At 47.6% G+C, this 26,834-nt stretch overlaps 1 protein-coding gene and 1 pseudogene across 1 annotated transcript in view; one reads left to right on the plus strand and one right to left on the minus strand.

Moving 5' to 3' along the window:
* LOC129043716 (putative ankyrin repeat domain-containing protein 19) overlaps positions 1-8,393 on the plus strand; it is a 39,758-nt gene extending 31,365 nt beyond the window's left edge. The window contains exons 16-17 of the mRNA XM_054500605.1: positions 1,225-3,524; positions 8,304-8,393. Coding sequence (XP_054356580.1) covers positions 1,225-1,410 — 186 coding nt within the window. The 3' untranslated portion in view covers positions 1,411-3,524; positions 8,304-8,393. The remainder of the gene's footprint in view (positions 1-1,224; positions 3,525-8,303) is intronic.
* On the minus strand, positions 8,350-12,083 carry LOC129043519 (spermatogenesis-associated protein 31A6-like; annotated as a pseudogene).
* Between the last annotated feature and the right edge of the window lie 14,751 nt (positions 12,084-26,834).

Raw genomic sequence — 26,834 nt, forward strand, 5'->3', positions numbered from 1 at the left:
CTAATTTGATATATTTATCTGGTAATTTATGCAATTCAGTGATATGTAATTGTATCTTCTCTTTTGGTGCCATGAAATGCTAGGTAATGCCACCTTAGGAGCTTTGGGTGAGTTACTTAATATTTCTTGGTTTTACTTCCATTATCAAGTAGATAATGGGGCTAGAGTGGACAACTATACTGTATATCTTCCAGCTATAAACTTTTGTGGTAATTGAATGTAAATTTAAGGAACATCTCATTTTCCAGGATTCTGCACTAGCAACTCAGCAGTTTCACTCGGCTCCTTGTGTTGTGGCTAACTTTGGTTCCTCTATTTCAGTGAGCACCTTCACTTTTTTGATATCCAGGAACAAAATGAAAAATAAGGATAAAAGGCAGTGGGGAAAAGAATAGCTTAGTGCAGACAAGGGAAAGCTTCTTTTCTGTTTCTGAAGCCCCGCAAGGTCACATCCTCTCAATCTGGCTATTTCATAGAGAATCCAGGTGACAAAGACAGAAGACACATTTTATGCCTGTGCCTTTTTGTTTCTCTGTTTTTGTGTTGATATATTTACACCACAAAAGTAACTGTGATCCGATGGAGAACTAGAAGTAGAGTCTGAAGTCCTGGGGAAAATCTTGCAGCTTGCTTATATTTTTAACCTCTCTTTTTAAGGACTGTGATAACTAAATAAGTTCATCAATGTATGTATGTAGAAGTGTTTAGTACAATATCTAGATTTATTATTTAGTAAATGTAATTCTTATAACTGACTAAAAAATGTTGAGTCAAATCACAATAGAATATTATCAAGGAAACAGAACTTTTAAAACTGAGAGGTAAAGCTCTTACTATAGGGTGGTGTCTGGGTTAGATGGTAGAGTATAAATGCAGTTTTCTTTTCCCAGTATTTTAATTTAGTCAAATTTGTTCATATTTTACTTTATGTTTTGAGTTGTTATAATTCAGAGGAAGGCTTTTCCAATTCTGATATTCTTAAAAATTCTCTAGTGTGTGTGTGTATGTTTACTTTTATGGATTCATAGACTTAAAATAAATTTTTGAACTTTTTATAATGTATGCTCTCTAAGGTTCAAGGTTTTGCTTCAACTTTTTCTCCAGTTGGATATCCACTTACAGCAACTTTTAATTACATGAATGTACAGGTTGTTCTTTCACTTCAGAAATAACCATGATATGTTATTTTATTGAGTGTTAGCTAAAAATTTCTTTTTTATTTAGGATCCTCAAAGTTATGGAAAAAAGAAGGATGTGATGTATGGAAATTATATGTTGAAGAGGGACATTGCCAAGATTGTGTTGCAAGATTGTGCCTGGAGCAGGTGGACCAGCCATCAGCCTCACCCACTCAAGGAAGCAGGAGTGGCCAGATTCCCACAGCCTGAGTGGCTGCCACCTGATGGCTGATGGAGCGGAGGCCTGAGGAAAAGCAGATGGCACTGGGGCCCTACCTCCAGGGCAGAATAACTGATTTATCCTGACTTGGCAGCAGGTGAGGTTGGTGGCTGGTCCACCTGCTCCTGGCACACCCTTGCAGAGGTGGCTGGTTGCTCTTTGAGCCAGCTTGGCCTTGCCTGGCATGCACAGGCCTCAGTGCAACAGCTGTGCTACAAATGGAGCTACATAGAGGAAATGAGCAGCAGGCTCAGGAGCAGGGTGTGTGCCGCCTTTGGGGCTCCAGTCTGTGCATCAGGGCTCCTACAGCACTGTGGGCTTCTTGGGTGCCAAGAGGCAGACCACAGGCCATCTTGAGGAGGACTCTATGTTCAAGTGCAGAAAGGGCCCAATCTGGTGGATGAACCACACGGCCAGCTTCTGGGTGCAGGCACAGTGCCACATCTTCCATCACTTCCTGATGTGCCCCACCAGTGCTGAAAAGACAGCCTGGAGACAGGGCAAGAGGAAGGCTGAGAAGGATGAGGTGGTGAGTTCCAGCTTCTTCCTGACCCTGAGCCCACCCCTAGGGTGGCCCCCAACCTTTAGGAGTGGGAGAGCAAAATTGATGACTTCGAGTGCTTCATCCAGAAGATGGACAACAGGGCACTCAGCTCAAATTCACAGCCAATGAGTTGACATGCAAGTTGATCATGGTCACAGGCTTTAAGAAAGAGCATCAGAAGGCAGCCAGTTCTTCTTCTGCCTCAGCCAGGCCTTGGAGCTGGAACAGGCCATCACTTCACCAGAGATGCCTTCAACACCATCGGTGAGCTCTTTGCCAATGAGCCCAGCCAGGAACTGGACCCAGTCATGGCCCTCTTAGTGCTGTCTCAGGGACACTAGACCAACATCCTGGACATCATCCACATACACAAGGAAGCTCTTACCAAAGTCATGGAGAGTAGGCAACATGTGGCAGAAGGGAAGACAGAGGTGCAGAGGCTGATAACGTCAGAATCACAGGAACAGGATTTTTTGGGACACTATGGCTGAAATTCACCACTTCCATCCAATTTGAGTGAGAGACATGAACTCACAGATACAGGATTTCTTGCAACAAGAGATACTGTTTTTTCAAAAAGTCACCCAGGAATTGATAGTGTTGAATGACTAGATACTCCACTGTGGACTGTTTCCAGTTCAAGGATACTTTCTACAGCAGAATAATAACACTAGCAAAGAGCTAGTGCCAGCTATTGGTGGTAGGACAAGGATGGTTTTGTTCTCAACTGAAACACAGCTGAATGTAGAATTGTGTAGGAAACAGTTAATATGGTGATAGAATAGAAAGAGTAGCAAACATGAAGTAAACCATGCTATGAATGCCTACACTACCATTGTAACTTTTGGAAGAATGATGCCACTTATTTTATTGCTTTTTGAAGGATGAATATTTTAGTATATATGCTGTAGACCTCAAACCCTGTGAAGAGTCTCAAAGAAGCTGGCTGGATAAAGCCTGCTGTGGATGTCTTTATATTCCAAGATCGGTGATGCAGTTTGAATATGCGTCCCCACCAAATCTCATGTTGAATTATATTTCCTGATGTTGAAGGTGGATCCTGGTCTAAGGTGATTGAATCCTGAAGGCAAATTTCTCATGAATGGTTTAGCACCATCCTCTTGCTACTGTCCTCACGATCATGAGTGACTTCTCATGAGATCTGGTCATTGAAAACTCTATGTCACCTCCCTACTCTGCGTGTTTTCCTCTTGCCATGTGAGACAACTCTGTCTTTCTTCACCTTGTCCGAAGATTGAAAGATCTCTGAGGTCTCCCAGAAGCAGAAGCCACTGTGCTTCCTGTCCACCCTGCAGAACCATGAGCCAATTAAACCTTTTTCAAAATGAATCATACAGAAAATGGCAAATGAGGACTGGAGCATTGCTATAAAGATACCTGAAAGTGTGGAAGCAGCTTTGGAACTAGGTAATGGACAGAGGTTGGAAGAGTTTGGAGGGCTCAAAAGAAGACAGATAGATGAGAAAATGTTGGACCATCTTAGACTGGTTAAATGGTTGTGACAAAAATCCTGACAGAAACATGGACAGTGAAGGCCAGGCTGAGGAGGCCTCAGATAGAAGTAAGAAACTTTCTGGGAAATGTCTTCCTTTTGGATATGAAAAGTTTACACAATGTCTTTACCATCATTGTACCTTAGAAGTAGTGAACTTGCTTTTTATTTCAGAGGCTCATAGGAAAAAGAGACTGTAGCCTTGACTCAGATGAGACTTTGGACTTTGTAACTTTGAGTTAATGCTGAAACGAGTTAAGACTCATGCTGGCAGGGCATGATTGTATTTTGCGATGTGAGAAGGATGTGAAGTTCGTGGGGTCAGGGACAGAATAATAGGGTTTGTCTCTATGTCCCTATCAAAACTCATGTGGAACTATACTCCCTAACATTAGAGGTGGGGCCTAGGTGGAAAAAAATTTAATCATAAAATGGTGTGGGAAGATCCTTCACGAATGATAAAGCACCATCCCCTTGATGCTGTCTTCCTGATAGTGAGTGAGTTCTTATGAGATCTGGTTGTTTAACAGGCTGTGGAACCTCTTTCCTCACTCTGTCTTCCTCCTCCTCCTGCCATAGGAGACAGTTCATTGTCCCTTGGCCTTCTGGTATAATTAGGAGGCTCCCTGACTCCTGCCAGAAACAAAAGACACTATGCTTCCTTCACAGCTGACGGAATCCCAAGTCAATGAAACCTCTTTTATTTACGGTAATACAGAAAATTAGAACTGCGGAGAGGAGCTGTGAAATGTCTTCAAGGCCTTTTGCCATTTGCCTTGGCTATTAGCACAGGGCTTCTTTATATGCAAATTTCTGAAATCTTGAATTTTCCCCCCTTAAATCGGGTTTTGTGTTATTACTACATAGCCAACCTGCTATAGAGATACCTGAAAAAGTAGAAGCAGATTCCAAGTGGGTAGCAAACAAAGATTGGGAGGGTTTGGAGGGATTAGAGAATGACAGAAGGATGAGGGCCTGGTGGGAGTGATTTAATCGTGGATGAGAGGTGGGTGGGGTGGAAGGAAAAAGAGGTGGGTAGGGTGGGGAGGAGTAGGCTGGCTGTAGGGTGCTGGAAGGGTGGGGTATAGTGAGAGTGGGGAGTCGCCTGCTGCAGAGACACAGCCTCATGGACAACCTCTACTAGGGCAATGCACCTGTGGCTTTGCAAGTTTTAGCCCCCACGGCTGCTCTCATGGACTGGGCTAGTGTTGAGTGCCTGTAGCTTTTCCACACTGAGGGTGCAAGCTGTTGGTGGATCTATGAATCTGGCTCTGCCTCTGCAGCAGGCTTCTGCCTGGAAACGGTGGGAGGTGGAGGTGGGTGTGGGGGGGCGGATCCTTCACCAGTGGTTAAGCACCATCTTCTTGATGCTGACCTTGTGATACGGAGTTCTGATGAGATCTGGTTGTATAACAGGGTGTGGGACCCCTTTCCTTTCTTAGTCTTGCTTCTACTCCTGCCATATGAAGCATCTCCTTACCCCTTGGACTTCTGATATGATTGGGAGGCTTCCTGAGTCCTCCTAGAAGCAAAAGCCAGTATGCTTCCTTTACAGCCTGCAGAACCGTGAGCCAATTACACCTCTTTTCTTTATGATTATACACAAAATTAGTGCTGTGAAGTGGAGCTATGAAATGCCTTCAAGGCCTTTTCCCCATTGTCTTGGCAACCAACACTCAGCTTCTTTTCATGCAAATATCTGAAGCCTTCGTGAATCTTCCCCCTGAAAATGGACTTTTCTTATTTTACCACGTTACCAGGCTGTGACAAAGATATCTTGAGAATGTAGAAGCAGGTTCAGAAGTGGGTAAAAGACAGAGGTTGGGAGAGTTGAGAACGCTTAGAAGACAACAAGATGAGGAAAAGTTTGGACCACTGAAAAGAATTGTTGAATACTTGTGATCAGAAGGCTGATAAAAAGATGGACAGTGAAGGCCAGACTTAAAAGGTCTCAGATGAAAATGAGGGATTTCCTGTGAACAGGAGCCACAGTTAAATTTGATTGGCCTTAACAAAGAACGTGGCTGCATGGTGACCCTGCCCTGGAGATCGGTGAGACTATGAACTTGGGAGTGATAATTTAGGATGTATCTGATGGAATGAATATGTAGGCAGCATAGCTCCAGAGGTGTCCTGTCTGCGTCAAACAGCCTGTGTTCTTATGTGCGACCTAAGAAATGACCTCAAGTTACAACTTCTATTTAAATGAGAAGCATAGCTCAAAAATTTAAAAAATTTGCAGCCTAGCCAAATGGTCAAAAAGAAAAGCTGATTTTCAGGAGGAAAATTAGGGAACATTTAGAGTATTTGCATAAAAAAGAGCCCAGTGCAAATAGCCAAGTCAATGGGGAAAAGGCCTTGAAGGCATTTCAGAGACCTTTGCAGCAACCCTTGCTGTCACAGGCCCTGGGGCCTAGAAGAGAAAAATGGTTTCCTGGGCCAGCTCCATGGCCTCCCTGCTGTGTGCATCCTCAGGACACTGCTGCCTGCATCCGTGCAGCTCCAGCTCCAGCTCCAGCCATGGCTGAAAGCTGCACAGGTACAGCTTGGGTCACTGCTTCAGAGGTGGCTCCAAGCCTTGATGGCTTCCACATAGTGTTAAGCCAGCAAGTTCACAGAGCAAGAGACTAGAGGCTTGGGAGCCTGTGTCTAGACTCCAGAGGATGTACAGAAAAGCCTGGGTGTCCAGGCGGAAGCCTTTCCAAGAGGCAGAGCCTCATGGAAACCTTTACTAAGGCAGCAAAGAATGGACATATTGGATTGAAGCCCTCACACAGGGAGGCACCGTCCTCCAAACCCCAGATTCATAGACCCACCAACAGCTTACCCCCTCTGTGTGGAAAAGCTACAGGCACTCAACAGCAGCCCTGTCCATGAGGTCAGCAGTGGGGACTGATCACTGCAAACCCACAGGTGCATATCTGCCCAAAGCCTTGGGAACCCAGCCCTCACACCCCTGTGCCGTGGATGTGGGACAAGGATTCCAAAAGGATGATTTTGGAGCTGTAGGATTGAATGACTGGCCTGCTGCATTTTGGACGTTCATGTATCCTGTGAGTCCCATCAGTGTTTGTTTTTCTTTCAGGCAATTTTTCTTCTATTGGCTGGCAATGCTTACCCATTGCCTGTACAATCATTGTACCTTGGAAGTAGTTAACTTGCTTTATAATTCAGAGGCTCATGGGCAGAAGGGACTGTATCCTTGTCTCAGATAAAACTTTGGGCTTTGGACATTTGCTGGAATAAGTTAAGATTTGGGGGACTGTAGGGAAGGCATCATTGTATTTTGCAATGTGAGAAAGACATGAGATTTGAGTGGGCAGGGACAGAATAATATGACTTGGCTCTGTGTCCCACTGATGTGGAATTGTAATGGGAAATGTTAAAGGTGGGGGCTGGTGGAAGGTGATTTAATCATAGTGGAGAGTGGAGGTTGGAAGGTGGGGGTGGCAGGGAGAATTGGGGGGAATTATGGCAGCATTGGGGGTGAAAGACAGGGGTAGGGGCAGATCCTTCACAAATGGTTAAACACCATCTCCTTAATGCTGTCCTTCTGATAGTTCTCATCATAATTTTGTAGCTGTGAGACTGAATACTGGTCTGCTGGGTTTTGGATGTGCATTGGGCCTGTGGTCCCATTTGTGTTATTTTTCTGGGAAATTTCTTCCCTTTGGATTAAGAAAGCTTACCCAATGCCTGTACCATCGTTGTACCTTGAAAGAAAAGAACTCCGTTTTAACTTCAGGGACTCATAGGCAGAAGATACTGTAGCCTTGTCTCGGATGAGACTTTGAACTTTTTATAGTTGAGTTAATGCTGGAATGAGTTAAGGCTTTTGGAAACTTTTGAAAAGGCATGATTGTATTTAACCCTGTGAGAAGGACATGAGATTCGGAATGGTCAAGGTCGGAATAATATGGTTTGGCTGTGTTTCTCTAAAAAAACTCATGTGGAATTGTAATCCCAAATTTTGGTGGTGAAGCCTGGTGGGAGGTGATTTAATCATGGATGGGAGGTGGGTGGGGGTGTAAGGAGAAAGGGGTGGGGGGGTGGGGAGAAGTAGCCTGGCCATAGGGTGGTGGGAGGGTGGTGGGGAGTAGGAAGGGGGAGTAACCTGCTGCAGAGGCAGAGGCTCGTGGGAAACCTCTACTAGAACAGTGCATCTGTGGCTTTGCTGGCTTTAGCCCTCATGGATGCTTTCATGGGCTGGGCTGGTGTTCAGTGCCTGTAGCTTTTCCATACTGAGGGTGCGGGCTGTTGGTTGGTCTATGAATCTGGGGTCTCAAGGATGATGGCCTGCTGCATGGGGCCTTCAAGCCCATATGTTCCTTCTGCGCTGCCCTAGTAGAGGTATTCCAAGAGGCTCTGCCTCTGCATCAGTCTTCTGCCTGGAAACAGTTGGGGGTGGTGGTGAGTGGGGTGGTGGATCATTCACCAATGGTTAAGCACCTTTTTCTTGATGCTGACCTAGTGATAGTGAGTTCTCATGAGATCTGGTTGTATAACACGGTATGATATCTCTTTCCTCTCTGTCTTGCTCCTACTCCTGCCATATGAAACATTTTATTGCTGCTTGTCCTTCTGGTATGATGGGGAGGCTTCCTGAGTCCTCCCAGAAGCAGAAGTTACTACGCTTTCTTTACAGCCTACAGAACCATGAGCCAACTAACCCCTTTTGTTATGATCATACAGAAAATTAGTACTGCGAAGTGAAGCTATGAAATGCCTTCAATGACTTTTCCCTATCGTATTGTCTATTAACACTGGTCTTCTTTTTAATGCAAATATCTGAAGTCTTCTTGAAGTTTGCTCCTGAAAATGGCCTTTTTTTTCCTTCTACATTGCCAGGCTGTGATAAAGATAGCTGAAAATGTAAAAGCAGGTTCAGAAGTGGCTAACAGCCAGAGGGTGGAGAGTTTGGAGGACTTGGAAGAAGACCGGAAGATGAGGGAAAGTTTAGACCATTGTAGAGACTTGTTAAATAGTTGTGATTAAAATGCTGACAGAAAGAGGGAGAGTGAAGGCCCTCATTGTTGCACCGGCCACTTTTCAAGGTCTGTTGATCAATTTCCCTGTCTCTGATGGGACAACTCTGGCTCTTGAGGGTGGCTTGCTGTCTGCTGGCTGCATAGCTCAGCATTCTGCTGTGTTCTGAGTAGAAGGGGTGCCTGTGGTTGCAGGGAAACCCACAGACTGGGGCTTGAAACTGCAGTTGGTGCTGATTTACCTTCGAGGTGTGGTGCGCATGGCAAAGTGACATTTTCTCCTACAGTATCTGTCCAACTGCTGTCATGAGCGGCTGAGCTTCAGCACTGCTGCTGTACACGCATGATCAGTTTTTTACTGGCTTTTGGCTCTCAGCAGTGACTGGTGCTGGCTTGCTTTTTTTCTCTGAAAAAACCCTCTGAAAAAATTGCTTGATGTTTTCTCCAAAGTGGCTTATTGAAGGAGGCTGTTTCTTTGATGGCAGTAGCTGGATGCCTTCATTCTGTTGGGTGTCTTCTGTCTTCCTGCCCGGGGTAAGTTGAGGAGTCCTCAATCCTTGAAACATTTCTTCATGTTTTTCTAAGTTGGGCTTCCTAGGGTTCTCCCTCTTGTGAGTAGGGGGAAACATCGGGCTTTGGCTCTTGCATGAGCCTTGACAGTTTGGGTTCCTGGGCTCATTGTGCCCCAGGTTGCTCCTTCTGGCTGCCATGAGGTCATGTAGCTCCTGGAAAGCCTGCATGTTCCCAGTAGGCATGCTCTGGAGATGGCCCTGGGGCACTTGAGAAGCCAAATTCTCTGAAGCATGGGGCAGAACAGATGCTTGCCCATTTGGAAGGAGCACAACAGCGGCAGAAACGTGACGCTGGGTCTCTGACTTCATGGCCATTCCAGGCTCAAATTCACTAACAACCTCCTCCCTAAGACACAGCTTTCTTGGATCTTGGGAGACAGGCATTCTAGGGAGTAGAGAGCTTTTGCTGGTCCCTGGAGCCTCGAAATCACGCACATCCTTACTTGTGGCTTTGAGGTTTGCCATCATACAGGTTGCCAAGGGGACTCTGGGTTGTGGCACTGCCTCCCTGGTCTCTCCAGCCCTTGAAGATTGGGCTCCTAAGCTCCTGCTCTGCTGGGTGCTGCCTTGTGAAGCTGTATGTGAGGGGCTTAGATGGCCACCTGCCCTCCTGTCCAGCTGTAGGAGCCTTCAAGGACCCATGATCATTCCAAGATGGGATCCCTCGCGGGGCCCTCTGGAACTGCTTACATGCAGGTGAGGAGGCCTGAAGCCTCTCTGGCATGTGAACAGATGCTTTGGTCAGCACCTGCTTTCTCAGACTTGCCGTTGGTGGCTTTCTAAGGAACGTGGCCACCTCAACTTTTGAGCCAGCCCCAGATTCACAGGTGGCTGAGGAGGGACCGGCAAGCTGTGTATTGCACAAGGATGAAACCAGTTTAAAGCACTGAATGGGCTTGATGACCCTGAGGGGTAGACCCCACCTGTGTTTGGCCCAAAACCTCAAAATATGGTCTCCCGGCACCTGTTGAGTACACGGCTCAAGGAAGGAAAGCACCTGGGCTGTGTTCACACAGGCTTTCCCACTTTTTAGGGTGCTAGATTGTTGGTTTTCACGTGGGTGTTAGACACGGGAAGAGCCTGCTTGACATCAAGCCAGGATCGATGCATACTCACGGGGATCAAGCCCTCGTTGGTCTGGCCCAACTTCCTACCCATGTGGGCTTTCAGGATGTTTTCTATATGATTCCTGTCTGTGAGTCTTAATAAATCCCTTCTGAGTCACTCCTCAAGGGTTTCCTCAAGTTCCTTTCTGACTCCTCAGAGGTCGCCCCAGAATCTTCCCTGGGAAGCTTTCTATGCCCCTGGATAGATTTTGCGGGGTCTCACCCAGAATTTGCTCCAGATGTGGGCACAGGTCCCTCTCTAGCTGGAACTTCACCTTCTGTGCCTCCTTGCTGCTTTCACCTGTGGACATGGAGGACTGCCAGGACCTGGGTTTGCCCCTGGCCTGACTTGTCCCTGGCGATTTGTCCTGAAGCTGCATCAGATCCAGAGACTCTTGAATCTTGCCCTGGTGTTGAATGAACCACTTTTCAATATGTTGCTCCGGAGTTCAGGACTGACTGGAAAGTTCTCAGGCAGAATGGATGTCAAGCTTTCCTGGGGAAGGTTAGGAGTAGAGACACTAAAGACGTCCTGAGATTTTTGGACCCTAGAGGGTAAAGCCAACCCACCTTCTAGTTGTTTCCTCAACAAAGGCCGTTCAGGGTGCTGAGTTTCAGGTAGGGAGAGAGCTTGCACTTTATTCTGCGACACAGGACAAGCTACTCCAGTGTTCTTAATCGGGGATGGAAAAGCAGGAGATAGGACTGGGAAAGAGGATTGAAGATGGGCCTGAGCCATAGGTGTGGGCCGGAATTGGGGTGTGGATGAAATAAAGGGTTGGGACTCAGGCCCCAGATGGGACAGGGGCTGGGCCTGAAAAAGCAGTGGGGACATTGTAGTCTCCCTTTGAATTGGGCAGACGTTGGACATTTCATTGATGTAAGGATGTAAGACCAGTCAGTGACCCAGGCATTAGCCACCAGGGATTCACTGTGCAGAGAGGGGATGCCCCAGAAAAGCTGGCTATAATTCTTCTGAAAACTTTCCTGCAAAAGCCTAGGATCTGAGAGCTTCTGAGGACTGGGCAGCTATTTTGAGTTCTCTCCCATGTTCCAGAAGGGTTTTGGGGTTGTGGTGTCCTGCTCAGCATCCAATGATTTAACCAAATTCCCCAAAGAATTCAAGTGCTTTTGTGGGCTGTTTTGGAAATCATCCATCGTTTTCTTTTTCCTCTCAAATGTTGATTTCTGTGACTTGTATCCCCACGACATTCTGGCTATCAGAACTGAGCAAAAATGGTCTACCAGCTTCCATCTGACAGGTCTCTGGTGGGTGGCAGGAAAGATGATCTTGCTGGACTGACGAATTGAAGACACACCAGGTTCTGGTAGTCTCCTGCCACCAGGAGAAGGCAGAAACTTGACTGTTTGAGCTGCCAAGACCTGAGATGGCTGGGACAGAAGCCACCAAATCCTCACGTGGAGACAAGCTTTGAGGGACAGTGCCCAGTGGAAGTGCCACTGAGTCATAGCTAGATGGAGTTATCAGAGTGGGGAGTCCTGCAGGGGAGGAGCAGTGAAGCCTTTTGGAGGAGGCGGAGAGCAGGCCAGAGGATCAGGGGTGTGTGGTGGGTGAGGGAAAAGTGCAGGTGGCTCGGGTGAGGGGCGTTCTAGGAGAAGGGAAGGTTCTGGTGGTGGCTGGGAGGCACTTAGGGAGGAGACTGAGGTGGTCATTGGGCCTGGTGGTGGGGTGGAGGCCAGATTCTGAGGATGCTTGGTTCGAGGATCTGGGGAAGCTAATGGGGAGAGCATGGGAGCCGCATCTTCCATAGGCTCATGAGAGGACCGGAAGGCTCCATCAGGTGCTCTTTTGCCCACCTCACCTAGGGGGTCTGGACCAGAGAGCTGACCAAAGTCACCTTTGTCAAGGTGTGGCCCCAGGAGGGTGCAGGAGACAGGAGGCAAAAGCTGCAGCCAGGAGCAGATGGGTTGGGAGGGCAAAGTGGGCGCTTGGGCCACTCTCATTGTCGCTTGGCCTTCTGGTATGGTTAGGAGGGCCCTGATCAGTGTAGGCCTCATCTGTGGACCTAGTCAGTTGGGACTTGGTCAGTGAGGCCTATTTATTGGGGGCATGGTCAACAGGGGTCTGCTTAGAGAGAGTCTCATTAGGGGGATGTAGTAGTGGGCGTCTTGGTGAGTGGGGACCTAGTGGCAGCCACTTGTTTGGTGTCTGGTCAGTGTAAAACTAGGCTGCAGGACTTTGTCAGTGGAGACCTGGTCAGCTGGGTCTTAGTGGTGGCCTTGTCAGCATGGGGTGGGTCAGTGGTGACCAAGTCAAGGGGTGCTATTCAGTGGAGGCCTGGTCACGTGGGACTTAGTCAGCAGGTCCTGGTGGCCATGTCCTCATCAGTGAGGCCCTTGTCAGTGGGGCCCTGATCAGGGCAGCCTGGTCAGTGGAACCTAATTGGTGGGGGCCTGTTCAGAGATAGTGCGGTCAGTGATGGCTTTTGTATCACTGGTCTATGGGGTGACCTGGTCAGCGGGGATCTGAGCAGTGGGTGCCTATTCAGTGGGGCCTACTCACTAGGATCATAGTCTGGGGCATCTGGTCACCTTGGGCCAGGGGCCTGGTCAGTGGTAGCCTGTTCCCTTGAGGCCTGGTCAGTGGGGCCTCATCCGTGGGGCCAGGCAATGGGGTCATGATCGGTGGAACCTGATCAATGAGGCCTTGTCAGTAAGGACTTGGTCAGTGAGGTCCTGGTCAGTAAGGTCCTGGTCAGTAGGGTCCTGGTCACTGTGGGCCTGGCAGCAGGGCCTGGTTAGTGGGGCGTGGTCATGGGGTTCTAATCAGTGAGGGTGTGGTCAGGGAGGACCTGAGGTGCAGGATCTGGTCATCAGGGACCTGGTGCGGGGGCTGCTGAGCACTGCTGGGAGATGTCAGGTGCAATGCACGTTATTGAAGGCCCTGTGGACAGCTCGGATGGGCCAGTGGTGCCCAAAGGCCCAGTCAAAAGTGGACAAAGCAGGTGTTTGGATGGACCTCGGAGATCTTGCTCAGAGATTTTGACAGGACAAACGCAAAGGGAGGGCCAGAGTGGCCGGTGAGATGGTCACAGTCTATGGGCTGCACAGGATGGAGGAAGCCAGGGAACAGGCAGGGTGGGCAGCTGGGGTGCAGGGAGAGGCAGGTGCATGCTGGGAGGTCAGACCCTCTCAGTGCTGTGGGGGTGTCAGGTGGGGTGGGCTCCAGGTGCACCCTCAGTGCACTGGGCAGGTCTCGGCCCAGGCTCCCTGGACCCTGGCCGAGTGATGTGGTCACTCCCTGGGGGACTGCTGCTGGGCCCCGGCCACCCACCCTGGGCAGTGCTGTGTCATCTCAGGACTGGACTTTCTCAGATCCTGCAGAGGGCACAGCCTCCAGCCCAGGAGGGGAAGCCCCATGGTGCAGCCCGAGCTCTCTATGGGCCTGGAGCATCCCCTGCCAGCCCTGCGCTCCCTCTTCTCCCACGTCCCGCTTTTCCAGTGTCAGCCAGCAGGGAGGCCCCGTCCTCCCTTCCCTATGTGTACCTGGGCTGAAATTTGCGGCACATTGGGACAGGGATGGTGCTTCCCTCAGGCCCATTTAGGGAGGGGACTGGCTCCCAGCCTGGCACAGGTCCTCAGCTCTGCCTTGGTTGCCTTAGAGTGAGATGGTTCAGTCAGTGCCCTGAAGGTAAATGTAAGAGACTGTCCTTGCTGTGTGGGAGGCTGGTCTAGGGATGGAGGACTTAACAGGTCCTCCCAGTCTGTCAGGCCTGGACAGCACTGTCCTGTCTCAGGACTTAGAAAGTCCAATCTTGAGATGGGATGGTGTTGCCCAGGGTGGGTGGCTGGAGCCTGACAGCAGTCCCCCAGGGAGTGACCACCTCACCCAGGTGGGGTCCAGGGAGCCTGGCCTAAGACCTGCCCAGTGCATTGAGGGTACACCTGGAGCCCACTCCACCTGATGCCCCCACAGCCCTCGCAGGGTCTGACCTCCCAGCATGCACCTGCCTCTCCCTACACCCCAGATGTCCACCCTGCCTGTTCCCTGACTTCCTCCATCTTGTCCAGCAGGATGGGCTGGGCAGTGGGACAGCCTGTGTGCACATTTCGTGGCAAGTAGGAGTGACACACCATCCCTGTGAGGCGCCATGGTTCCTGCCAAACCTGGCCCCAGAACTCTGTCCCTGAGGTGGTTTTACAAAACCCAAAACCCAGAACTGTGGTTGTGGCTCAGTGGTCAGCACCTGCTAGTACCAGGACACTACTGGGAGGCTGGGACCTGACCAAAGCTCATGGTGTCTGTTGCCTGAGGACAGGGTGTCTTGGGCCATAAGGCCAGGCCACCAATGGCCACTGGGTCATAGGGGCTCAGCCCCAGTGTTTGCCCTTCCCTGGCTCCTTCTGGTTCGGTCCTATCAGGGCCCTGGAGCCCAAGACCCAGCATCCAAGGTCCCCTCCAGGAATCCTGGCGGCTCAGCTTACTTTGTCATGTTTCATCTGAGAGCAAAAATGTCAGATCGGCTGCACAGAAAAATGGCTCAAAGTACTTAATGACTAGAAGAAATCTAGGAGCAGCAAGAAGGTAATGTGGAGAGGGGAGGGCCTCCATGACCGGTGTCTGCAGAGCCAGGGGTACAGGCACCCAGTGCTGTGGCCTGGCACCACCTGCCTCTCAGAGAGTGGGTGGCACACTGTCCTTACCCAGAGGACAGCAGGCCTGGTCACCGGCTTTTCTACCTGTCCCTGTAAGCATCATATTGCTGGAAGAGAATCTCACGCCAGAGCTTGGACCATCCCTAGCTCAGAGGTTAGGGGTTGTCTCTTGGTGACCTTAATGAAAAAATAGGTCCAGTTCAGAGTTCCTGACGCAGAGCACTCATCCACTCTTTGAATCATGGGAGGGGAGGCCTGGTTTTAGGTAAACCTAACCTCTTTGAGGAACCACAGAACCCAAGACTGGAAACCTTCAGAATCCTCCAGCCCCTGATCCTCCCCAGGGACCTCTGTGGCCTGTCTCACCAGAGCACTCTTCCATCTGTAGATGTCTCGGCTGCTCTACAAGGGAGTCCCATTTCAGGTGTGGTGCTGGGCATGGTCACTCCTGCTGAATGTCTAGAAGGTGAAAACCAAGGACCTAGGGAAATACCAGGTACAGCCTTTCCACCCTCATCCAGAGCAGGACAAACAGGCCAGGCGGTGTCAGGAGCACAGGTCTCCAGCTGGAGGGAGCGTCAGCCCTGCAGTAGGAGTCCATCACGCATCCTAGGCACATACGCTAATGTAGGCATCACAGGTAAGCTGGGCTTGGTACCCTTCCCTGGCCTCAGAAGGAGGACAAACAAGGAGCTTTCTGCAGAATGAAACCTTTTCCATCCAGAAGCACTGCTGACTGTTTGGTGGTTCCCATTTGTGGCAGTGAGCTTTTTTTCCATCCCGAGGTTGGGCTGGTTTCTCCTCTTGGCCCTGCCCTACAGACCATAAAGGAGAACAGCAAGAGGCTCCCAGCAAACATCCACAGATTGCCCTGGACATCAGCCACATTCTGAGAAACATGTCATGTTCTGGGAGGGCTAAGGCATCAAGTAAGGCCTATGGTGCTGGAGGATCCCAGGGCAGGTGGGCAATCCATAGCCGTGGGGGCTTCCCATGGGAATCAGGAGGTCTCAAGGCAGAGGGAGGGGTTCCACAGGAGGAGTCACAGAGCCACCAAGGGCTCTCCTGGCCCAGGGAGCAGCCAACACCATGGACTGAACACCTGCTGGACTCCAAGCCCTGGGCCAGGCTGGGGCACGTGGGGCCAGGAGGCAGCTCAGAGTGGGAAGCAGAGAGAGAAATGTGCTCAGAGGGCACCTGTTTCTGGATGTAATGTGGTCCTGAGATTGTGGCTGGGAAGTGCTTCCAGGGTTACATATGTGTTACGCAGCTGCTTCCTCTCCCCAGCCTCACTCTGCAGGAATTCAAGTGACTATATTGCCACCATCTTGGAGCTCACTGCCCTCAGTGTAATGGCACCAGTAGATCTGCCTGTGCACAGACTTCCTGTACTACCCACTCTTGAGGGGTGATGCTTCTGCCTCACCATATGCTCAGGCCTATGACCGGATGCACAACTTTAGACACCATCATCCTGGAGCAGCTCTGCACCCTCACTAGCCAGGGTGTTGACGTCCTCAAGGCCAAGGCCACATTCAAGACTTTGGATTTCATTGATGCACTTGTCCTGAGCAAAGTGGGCATCTCTGGGATCTTAATTCAGGAGGTAGAATGCAGCTTGAGATCAAGTGTCTGATCAAAGAACTTGAACTTGATCTGGAGGGCTCTGGGGAGCCAGGAAGGTGCTGGATAAAGAAGGGACTGTCAGATATGTTTTAGAGATGACTGTAGAAGGCTTCCTGAAAGGAGTGAACAAGAGCCAGGAGACCAGGGAGGGAGCTTGTGGGTCAGGTCTGGAGATGGCAAGGGAGGAATCCTGCTTGGATGAAAGGTCTTCAGGGACCGTCTCAGGTTAACACTTAGGTGCCCTCAGAGCTAGTGTGTTCAGAGGTCTTGTCTCCAGGATGAAAATGAGAAGGAGTTGTCAGATAAGAACATATAAATGGAGGCTGGCATCTTCATGAGTGCCAATCGTGGTCCCGGTGTGGACTGCTGTGGGAACAGGGGTCTCTCCATCCAGAGACATGGTGGTTGGACCCTACATCACTCCATTCTGCCCTTCCTTTCCCTCCCATTCTCCCCGAGGGCCTCAGTGATGGGCGCTGTCCATCCTCTGGTGCTGAAGCAGCCCAGAAACCCAAGCCTGCCTGGCTGCCTCTTAGGATACGACAGCACAGCCAGTGGCCTCTACTGGATCCTGTACAACCTCACAAGACACCCAGGCAGTGGGAGTGCTGGCAGCATGTGGTATAAGAGTTCCAAGGGACCACAATCCTGAAGACATTGAATGGTGGGTGCAGGGCTTCATGGCCTGTTCCCTAGGCCCTCTCATTGGCTCTGCTCCAGGTGGTGAAGGGGGATAACTTCTCTGTCAATTCTGCCATGATTGCCTAGCAGGAAAAGGAGTAGAGCCCAGAAGCGCAAGGCCTGGTATCCAGCCTGCCTAACAAGGGAGAATTTGTAGGCTTTGTGGACAGAAAGATCTGGGAGTCCATATCACCCACTAACTTGCTGAGACATTAGTAAAATCAGTTTTCTTTTCTGAACTATGTTTCTGTCATCTGTAAATTGAGAGGAATTTCTTTTACCCCACAAGGCTGCTTGGAGAATTAGTGACAGTGTGTGTAGAGCAGCAGGCATTTGGTGTCCAGACCACTCCTCTTCCCCCTTGTTTTCAGCCTAAATTTGCATTTTGTTCCCAAGACCTTCACTCCCCTTAATTTTGTTCTTCCCTCTGATTCCCACCTTATCATCTATCCCATGGAATCACCAGGATCAAAGTGGATAACAGTCGTGTATGCATGTATGTGTATATACATATGCACTGTGTTGGTGTTGGGGTGTGGTGTGTGATTATGTGTATGTGTGTTGGAGTTACTGAGTGACTGAAACTCCTACACCAGGCTGTGTTTCTGCTCATTGCTGGAGGTGCTGTCAGGGGCCCTGCCCTCAACCCCAGGTCTGACCCTTGCAGTGCAGGCAGGACATTCTGGAGGAATCATGCCCTTGGAAGAATCCCTGAGGAGTGACTGGTGGGTATTGGTGGATAAATACTCCAGCTCCCTTGCTCTGGGTGGGATGACTCTGAGGCACATGTTCTATGCTGTCTCTCAGAGGTACCTGGCTGGGCTGAGTCCTGGCTGCCACAGTGGAAACTTTCTTGATGAAGCTCCCTTTAACTGCTGCATTCCTTTCCTGTCTCAGTTCCCCACTCTTCTACTGGTGTTTCCTGGGATTAGCACCCTAAGGAAGAATTGGCAGTCGAATTACTGTCCTAGAGTCATCTCCAAATAAAATGTTTATATTTGAATCTTTGCCTCAGGATCTACTTCCCGGAAACTCAAACTAAGACACACATTTTTCTTTTGGCTCCTCCAGTCCCTATAGACCTGTCATCCTGCTGTTTTTACCAAAAAGGAATGTGAGGATCAGAGAGGGCAAGTTATTTGCCCCAAATCACACAGCTGAACAGTGGAGGAGTTCAACTTTGACCATGGACTGTCTGGCCCCAAGGTGGATGCTTGCTCCTCTCCCATGAGACTCCTCCCTTATCAGGTTCAAATAAATGAATGGAGGACATTAAAAGTAGGGTCTCTGATGCCTGTGCCAGAGAAAGTTCAGGCTCATGGCTGGTGCCTGTGTTCTCATTCTTACCTCATTAAGAGTAATAATGAAAAACATGCTCAGTGCTGACCGTGTGCCTGGGAGTGTTGTTATTACACATTTTGCTTACTTTAATTAATTTTCACAATAACCTTGTTTTTACTTCTAGTTTTTAGGTGAAAAAACTGGGAGAGTTGCCAAAATTCATACCGCTGGTCCAGGTTTGAACCAAGCAGTCTGCACCTAGAGTCCTTGTTTGTAACCATGGCACCCTGGCTTCACACACATCTCATCGTGGAGTTCCACCTTGTGTCAGGCATGGCACTGAGCAGCTTCTTTTAAGAACATAATTTGTAATTATATAGATTACTAATTCTACTTCAAAATGCCACACAGCCTTCAGGTGATAAAAGGAAATAATTGGTAAGTGGAAGCATTGAAAACATTCTTTTTTCCACTCGCAAGTCCATTGCAACAGTTGGGACAGTTTTATCTCTGTGCCTATAGAAACCTCAGCTCCTGTGCCAAGGGGCCTGGTCCCTTTGGGGAATGTGGCAGTCAGGTGCTGGCAGGGACCTCGAAGCACTGAGGGGTCGTTAAGAAGGAGCTACTTACAAAGGTGTGGTCAGGGCCAAGGGGAACCAGGAGGGATGGTGCAGGGCCCTGGGGTTAGTGTCATCTGGGAACTGTCACCACCCCCCCCCCCCCAGGCTGGTGGGGCCACGGAGAAGCTGTTCCAGGAACTCATAGGGAGAATCTGCAGCTGAAAGAGGAGGCAAGAGGAGGCATTACTCCTGTGCTCTTTGACTGCATCCAGATGCCCCCACTGACCACACTGTTATCTCCTTATTAGATTGGAGAGGCTGCAGGGAGGGGTTCTAAGCCTCCTATTGTGGTTCACCTCCAACAGTGAGTCAGCACAGGCTCCCCTGACTCCACAGCCCAGGGTCCACTTAGCCCCTCTATCCTGCATGGTCCCTTTTCCTGCTGGGAAGCAGACATCAAATGAGCAGCAGAATCCTGTCTCTCCCTGCAGGCCCCTCTGCTTCTTATGAGTGGTGTTTTGTGGGATTCCTCCCTTGGTTTTGGGTGAGAAACACTCTTTTCCCTTCCACAGGGAGGGACCCTGTTTCTGTGGACCCCACCCTGAGTTTTCCCCTGGTGGGACAATGGGCAGGTGGGGATGGTGGGGCAAACTCTTTAGAACCAGCAATGCCAAACACATCCCACTTGGGGGAAGTTCATGGTAAGTGTCATGGGTCCTCTGGAATTTCTGAAAGTTTCCTGGTTTTTTTTTTTCCTCCTAACCAGCTCATGTGATCTCCTGGGATCTCTACTAAGATGTTGGCAGCCCGGCCAGCTGGTCTGGCCCTGGACATGCCTTCAGGAGCTGGTTATGCTTCATGACCTGTGTTGTGGTGAGTGGTAAGCAGCACCTGCTTCTAGCTTCAGTATTGGGCCAGATTTTATCCCCACCGCAACTCTGCAGTAAGGCTGCTGCCTGCTTCCTCCATGGACCCTGCATGGAATTGCCCCATGTTTCTGTTTGGGCACCACTGAGGAAGGAAGCATGAAGCACGCACAGGTCAGGCCACTCTATTGCCCTCCTGCTGCTGGGTCTTTAATCCTGGGGTGGCTTCAGGGTCTGGTCCTTCTCCATGGCTCCACATTTCTCAGCTCTCTGCTCAAAAGTCATCTCTTGGAAGAGTCGCTCCCTGTCACTGTGTTTGGAACAGCTCCTTTGGTTTCTTTCTAGCTCATCTCACTCTGGTAATGTCTTTCATTACCACCACCATCTGACCTGGTCTTATTAGCTGTTAGCTTTCTTCAACTGACATGAGTACCAGGATGGCAGGGGCCTCATCTGTTTTGTTTCTCCTGTGGCCTGGGTCCTGGAACTGTGTCTCATACAGTGTAGGTGCCCAAGGGAAGTTTACTGTTGAAAAACTGTCTACCTGGGAGACGTTACTGTTAGTCTAACCTGTACCACTTTGTAAACCTCCAGCCATTTTGCAGACCCTGGTCAGAGTGAAACGTTCTATGGGAACTCGGGCCGTGAGAAGCATCCTTCCTAACCACCTGACTGCAGAAACATCCTTATCACATCCTCCCGGTCAAAGGCCCAACAGCCTGACTGCAGGAACATCCTTGCCATATCCTGCCGGGCAGCAAGCTCTACCGCCCAGACCCCTCCCTCCCAGTCCCATGATTGCCCCAGCCTGTGAGCGGCAGTTGGTGCTGGCACTAAGCTGGTTTCCCCCACCGCAGGGTTTTGCTAGCAATAAAGGTGTTGTTGTTGAGGCTGCCAGCTGTCTCTCTGTCTTTCTTTAACCCTCGCCTTGCCTTCAAAATCTTACAATAACTCTGCCTCTTCATTTTACCAAGGAGGATATGGGACTCAAGGAGAGCAAGTGACTTACCCAGAATTACACAGCCAGTGAGTCACAGAGCCTGAGCTTGAACTCAGTTCAGCTGAATCCAGAACTCCTGTCTTCCTGAGAGTCCAGGGAAGGAAAGGTGGAACTGCAGCCAGTGGGTGCCCACATGCTTGTCCTAGGAGACCACAGGCAGCCTCCTGGAAATTGTGTCCTCATGGGCACAAAAGAAGAACTGCTCACCTGTGCTGCATCAGCTAAGTGTCCCCATTGTCTCAAATTGTTGTTTCTTTTCAAAGTTTTGTTTTAATAATTAAATTTCTCACAGCTCAGTGTTGAAAACAAAGCCCAGAGGCATGTAGAAAGTCATGTGTGGGTTTTTCTTATTTTCTTCCCAGTGACTATATAAATGAGTGTACAAAAGAACACAAATACGCTCATACTTTTTATATAGAGATGAGGCCCTCCCACCCATATTCCTCTGCCACTATCCTTCCATTTCTTTTTTCATGGGAGGACCACTCCTCCATGTCTAGTCCATGTGATTTGGGAAGGCTGACCCACCCTGGGCAACCAGATCATCAGGGTAATTCATTCAGGAGTGGGCATGTGATCCAAGCTGGGCTCATGGAAGTCATCCCTGAACTTTTGATGAAACTGCTGGGAATGAGGTACTTTCTTTTTATTGGCATAGCTATTTCAAGGAAGTAAGTGATGTGAACTTTATGGGGCCATTTTTGCTGCTCTCTCAAAACAGCCTGCCTGAAAAGCAGAGCTGACATAGGAAATGAAGGGACAGAATGAGCCTTGATTGATATTAGTTGACCCCTGATCCCACTGAGCCAGAAGCCCATCTACTCATGGACATTTTTAGCAAGAAGAGCCAGATAATTCAATGTTCTGCTGGATCGAGTTAGGTTTCGGTCACTTGCAGTCAGGAGAGTTCTGTGTAATATCACTTTCTCTTATGCTTAGGTCCCACCTGCCAGAGCTTTAGAGCTGTAGAAGGATAAAGTGAACTCAGGCAGTGCTGAGCTAGCCAGTCTCCTGGCTAAGTGTGCAAAGGAACCCTGGAGTTACTACCACTTTGGTCTGACAAATAGCCTTGCCTGCTGCTTACCATATAGCCATAGGGGTATTGCTTCCCTGAGCCCTTAGGCATCATACCTCTTTTTAAAAATGATTTTTATCTAAGAAAATGTTTTGTGGAAATGGTGTCTTGCTATGTTGCCCAGGCTTGTCTTGAACTCCTGGCCTAAAGTACTGAGATTATAGGCATGAGCCACTTTGCTTGGCCAGCACTGTACTTCTATTAGTTGTCAATGCTTTCTTTGTTCTGTAGTTTCTAGTGTATGTGTGAGTGTGTGTGTGTGTGTGTGTGTGTGTGTGTGAGAGAGAGAGAGAGAGAGAGTTTTTACTTTATCTTGCAGGGTTATTTCAAGCATCAAGTGGGATGATGTAGGCACAGCACTCAGCCCAGTGCCTGGCACATACAGTGAGCTCTCTCTGTTCTCCTCTTTTCTCCTCCTGATTCAGAGAATGACTTAAGGATCTGTGATGTGCGCCAATTTTCAATGCCCTGGATAAATAATGGGGAGATGAAGTACTGTTGCCATAACTTTGCACTAGTTTTAATTCATTTTATCTGTTTAGCATGAGATATCTCAAAGTCACTGAATAAATTTATGTCATACACACACACACACACACACACACACACACACATAACTATGTTTCTTGAGAGCTGACAGGCTTAGTTTTCGTTCCCTGATGCTGCAGTAGAGGCCAATGTGTTCTGATTTCTTGAGTGATGACTGTCAGCTCTCCAAGCGTCACAGTAGGTGAGGCATCCTTGGGGTTAAGCACCAAGGATGACTGTGGCCAGTCAGCATCTGCAAGCCCATTTTGTCTATTCTTTTTATTTTTATAATGTGTTTTATTCATTTTTTAGGTTTATCATTTAATCTGTTATAAACATCTCTCCTAAAATGTTTCTTAATTCTACTAGGAGTCAGTTTCATGAAACAAGTCCAGAAATAGTCCAGGGCAGCCAGGGATAACCAACATGCCACTGGGGAGAGAGAAATCTTGTATATTGAAGGTTTTGTTGTTGGGAGCATCACTCCAATGGTCTTCAAGTTGCTAAACCTAATTCAGGGCATTTCATCCTATTTCCAGAGAGCAGCAAGCAGAGAGAGCAAAGGGAACTTGGTTAAGAGAAAAGAGGAACAGTAACTCTCCCCTTTCCAAACAGATTTTCAGAAATCCACAGCAGTGAATTCTGCATTTCACATTGGCCAGGACTATAAGCTCTGCTCACTACAGTTACAAGAAAAACTGGGAAACTCACTTAAAGACATTAATCAGGGCCAGGCATGGTGGCTCATGCCTGTAATTCCGGCAATTTGGGAGGCCATGGTTGGAGGATCACTTGAACCCAGGAATTTGAAACCAGTCCAGGCAACATAATGAGGCCCAGTCTCTACAAAAACAAAACAAAACAAAAGCTGGGTGTGGTGGTGCACACCTGTTATGCCGGCAGTCCTACCTACTCAGGAGTCTGAGCTGGGAGATCACATGAGCCCAGGAGTTCAAGGCTGCAGTGAGCTCTGATCATGCCACTGCACTACAGCCTGGGAGACTGAATGAGACCATTTTTCAAAAAAAAAATTATAAATTAAATAATAAAATAAGGATAAATAAATAAAGATATTTAAACAGTGCTCCTTGTGAAAAGTGAATCTATGTTCCCCTAGTAAAGAAGATGAGAATAATGGATATAGTAGCAGGGAAATGGACACACTTGGCCACATTAGACCAAAATGAAAGTCATAACAGGTACCCCAAATCGGTACCATTAAAACCACATAATCTGACCATAATGCAGTCAAATAGTGAACAACAAAAACAAACTGACAAAAAAAGGTATCATGGAGCATATGAATTCTAAATCTAAATTGAACGGAGCTGAAAAGGGCTCCACATTGAAAATGAAACCATGTGTATGTAAGTGAATTGTAACAAAGCTACTACATAGCAACATTAAGGTGGCAGAGTGGAAAGGTTGCTAAGAGAGCTATCTGTCATACCATTTTTTTAAGAAGGGAAAAACTACAAAATTATGAATTTGGGTTCTACTTGAGGGATAAGACAATGATAATGGCAACAACTGTTAATATTTACCGTGCTTCAGTCCCACTATGTGCTCATTCGTGCCCAATAAGTGAAGAGCTGGAACTGAAAGCTTTCTCATATTTATTCCAATTGTAGTCTCCCTCCAGGGTGTGGAATCATGTGTAACAGGAGGGATAGTGTTTAAAGAGGTATTTTCTACATTGTTTACTTCCATAAGCAGTCTCTGCAGTGTGAGTTCTTGCATGAACTATGAGTCTGAGGCAACACTGAGGCTTTTTTTCATATTCCTTACTTTCATAGTTTCTCTTCAGTGTAAGAACAAATAGCTACTCAAGATGAAGGAAGACGAAAGGCTTTCCATAGACTTTAGCTTTGGAGGGCTTCTTTTCACACTTCTGTAAGACAGGAGAGTTCAGGAAAGACGTTCTCATGCGTGTTAACTCATTGAGCTCCTTTTCAGTATGCCCTCCTCACATGTTCAGTATGGTGAAAAATTAATGATTTTCCCACCTTTCACTCACAGGGCTTCTCACTATTGTAAATCTTAAGATGGCTTTTAATTCTGATGACTTTGCAAAGTCTTTTCCACATTTGTCACATTTATAGGGTTTTTTTTCCAGCATGACTCCTTATATGTGGATGTTTTGAGGCTTGCTGAAGACTTTCCCACATTCCTTACATTCATAGGGCTTCTCCAGAATGTTCTTTCTTAAATGTTTATTAAGGTATAGGGAAAATCTAAAGCCTTTCTCACTTTTGTTACATTCATAAGGTTTCTCTCCAGTGTGAATTTTCATATGTCTCTTAAGGAATGACTGATATGTAAAGGCTTTCCCTCATTTGGGACATGTATGGCTTTTCTCTCCAGTAGTACTTCTCCTGTGTGAACCAGGATTTAGAGCAGGGGCAGAGGTTTTTCCACTTTGATGATTCTTATACTTTGTCTCTACAGTACAGGACTGCATCTGGACATCATGGACTGAGTTATTTCTGAAGATGTTTTCATATTGAGTAAAATTATACGTTTTCTCCCTAACATGAGTTATGTGTGCCCTAAGGCATACATCCTCACTGCAGGCTATTCCAAATGGACTCTGCTCATGAACGTTTGCACTCATATTAATTTTACTGTGTATATGATGGACATTGTTCTGACTACCTGTCCATGTGTTTGATTTTAGCTGTTTTTCTCCCATATGAAACCCATTGAATGTTGTACCTCGACTATCATATTGATTGTTTTCATATATATTATTTTATTTCAATAGTTTTTGGAAAACAGGTGCTTTTGGTTACATGGAAAAGTTCTTTAGTGGTGATTTCTGAGATTTTGGTGTACCCATTACTCTAGCAGTGTACACTGTACCCAATGTGTAGTCTTTTATCCCTTAGCCCCAAACCTTCCCTCTGAGTCCCCAAAGTTCATTCTATATGCCTCATTTTATGCCTTTGCACCCTCATAGCTTAGCTCCCACTTATAAGTGAGAATATACAATATTTGTTTTTTATTCCTGAGTTACTTCACTTAGAATAATCATCTCTAACTCCATCCAGGTTGCTGCAAGTGCCATTATTTGATTCCTTTTTAGGGCTGAGTAGTATTCCGTGGTGTATCTATAACACATTTTCTTTGTCTACTCATTGCCAGATAGACATTTAACCTGGTTCTATATTTTTGCAACTGCAAATTGTGCTGCTATAAATGTGTGTACATGTGTCTTTTTCATATGACTTCTTTTCCTCTAGGTAGATACCCAGGAGTGAGCTGATAAAAATTTAAATAGAGATAACTATAAAATAAAGTAATGACCAAATAAAAATTACTATTTCTAGTAGTAAAACAAAATATATATATTGAGTAAAGTTTGAACATATTTCTGCTCACATAAAGAATATATAACTTTTGTATTTCGTATAAATGTTATGCTTTATCTCACTAGACTCATCTTGCGGTTAATTGGTGGGGGAAGGTTGGAGACAATAATGTATCTTTAAATTTAGCATGTTGATTCACATTTTTCTTCAAGTTTCAATAGCTCTCTTTTAGGTAAATGCCTCCAAGAAGATGTTCAGATGCTTTGGGCTTTCTGTGGCCTCAAGGCAAAGGGAAAGTGAGTCTGAAGTCTCTTATTGTCTTCATGCTGTTCTCTAGACCTCTGCTTTCTCTACAGCAGAGGGTCTCTCTGGTCTGATCACTGTGGCCATTGCATTGCTCTTCTCTGAGATGAAGCTTGTACTCTTGAATCAGAGTACAGTGGAATTCCCTTGCTTTATTAGCCTCCTGTTGGCTTGGATACGATCTTCAGATCTCTCTGAGTTTCAGCATCCTTCTTCTTCCGTAATATGTCTGGAATGGTCACATGTGACCTTTTGGACAGGATCATTTTGCCCCTTGCTACAGTGGCCCCATGTCATATATGCTAGTTTTCAACTCAGTTAAGTTGCTTCTTACTTACCTCTATGGCACTTCCACGTTGTAAAGATTCCTAGGTCTAGCAGGAGGTTTTATATAAACCAAGCTTCCAGAAACAGAAGAATGCTCACACAGTAAGTCAAGCCAACCAAATTTATTACTCAAAGAGGGGCAGGAATAATCAGCAAAAGCCTAAGTTGTACAAGCGTGACCCTTGAGGTCAGAAAAGTTGCTCAGTGTTGATGGAGTCTCCTCTGCACATGCCCCACTTTGTACGGCAGCTGAGGAACCCCTAAGTTCTCCACTGTAAGTTTTATACCCCATGTGCTATTTGGCTCTCTGAGTTTAAGAGTTTCAGGAATATCCTGTTCTAGGAGCAACAAGAACAGAGCCCAGACTGTTCCAGACAGTTTTTCTCTACATCTCAGGATATTGTCTTCTTGGAACATTCTACAATTCTAAGAACTAGGAGGTACAGAAAGCTGAGTTGGCCAAGGCCATTCAGGTCTTTTCCTCCTGACCACATAAAGTAGACTATAAAACAATAAGCATTAGCAGAAATAATCATATTGC

This window comes from Pongo pygmaeus, chromosome 13 (assembly GCF_028885625.2).
Source record: "Pongo pygmaeus isolate AG05252 chromosome 13, NHGRI_mPonPyg2-v2.0_pri, whole genome shotgun sequence".
In the NCBI taxonomy this organism is placed as follows: domain Eukaryota; kingdom Metazoa; phylum Chordata; class Mammalia; order Primates; family Hominidae; genus Pongo; species Pongo pygmaeus.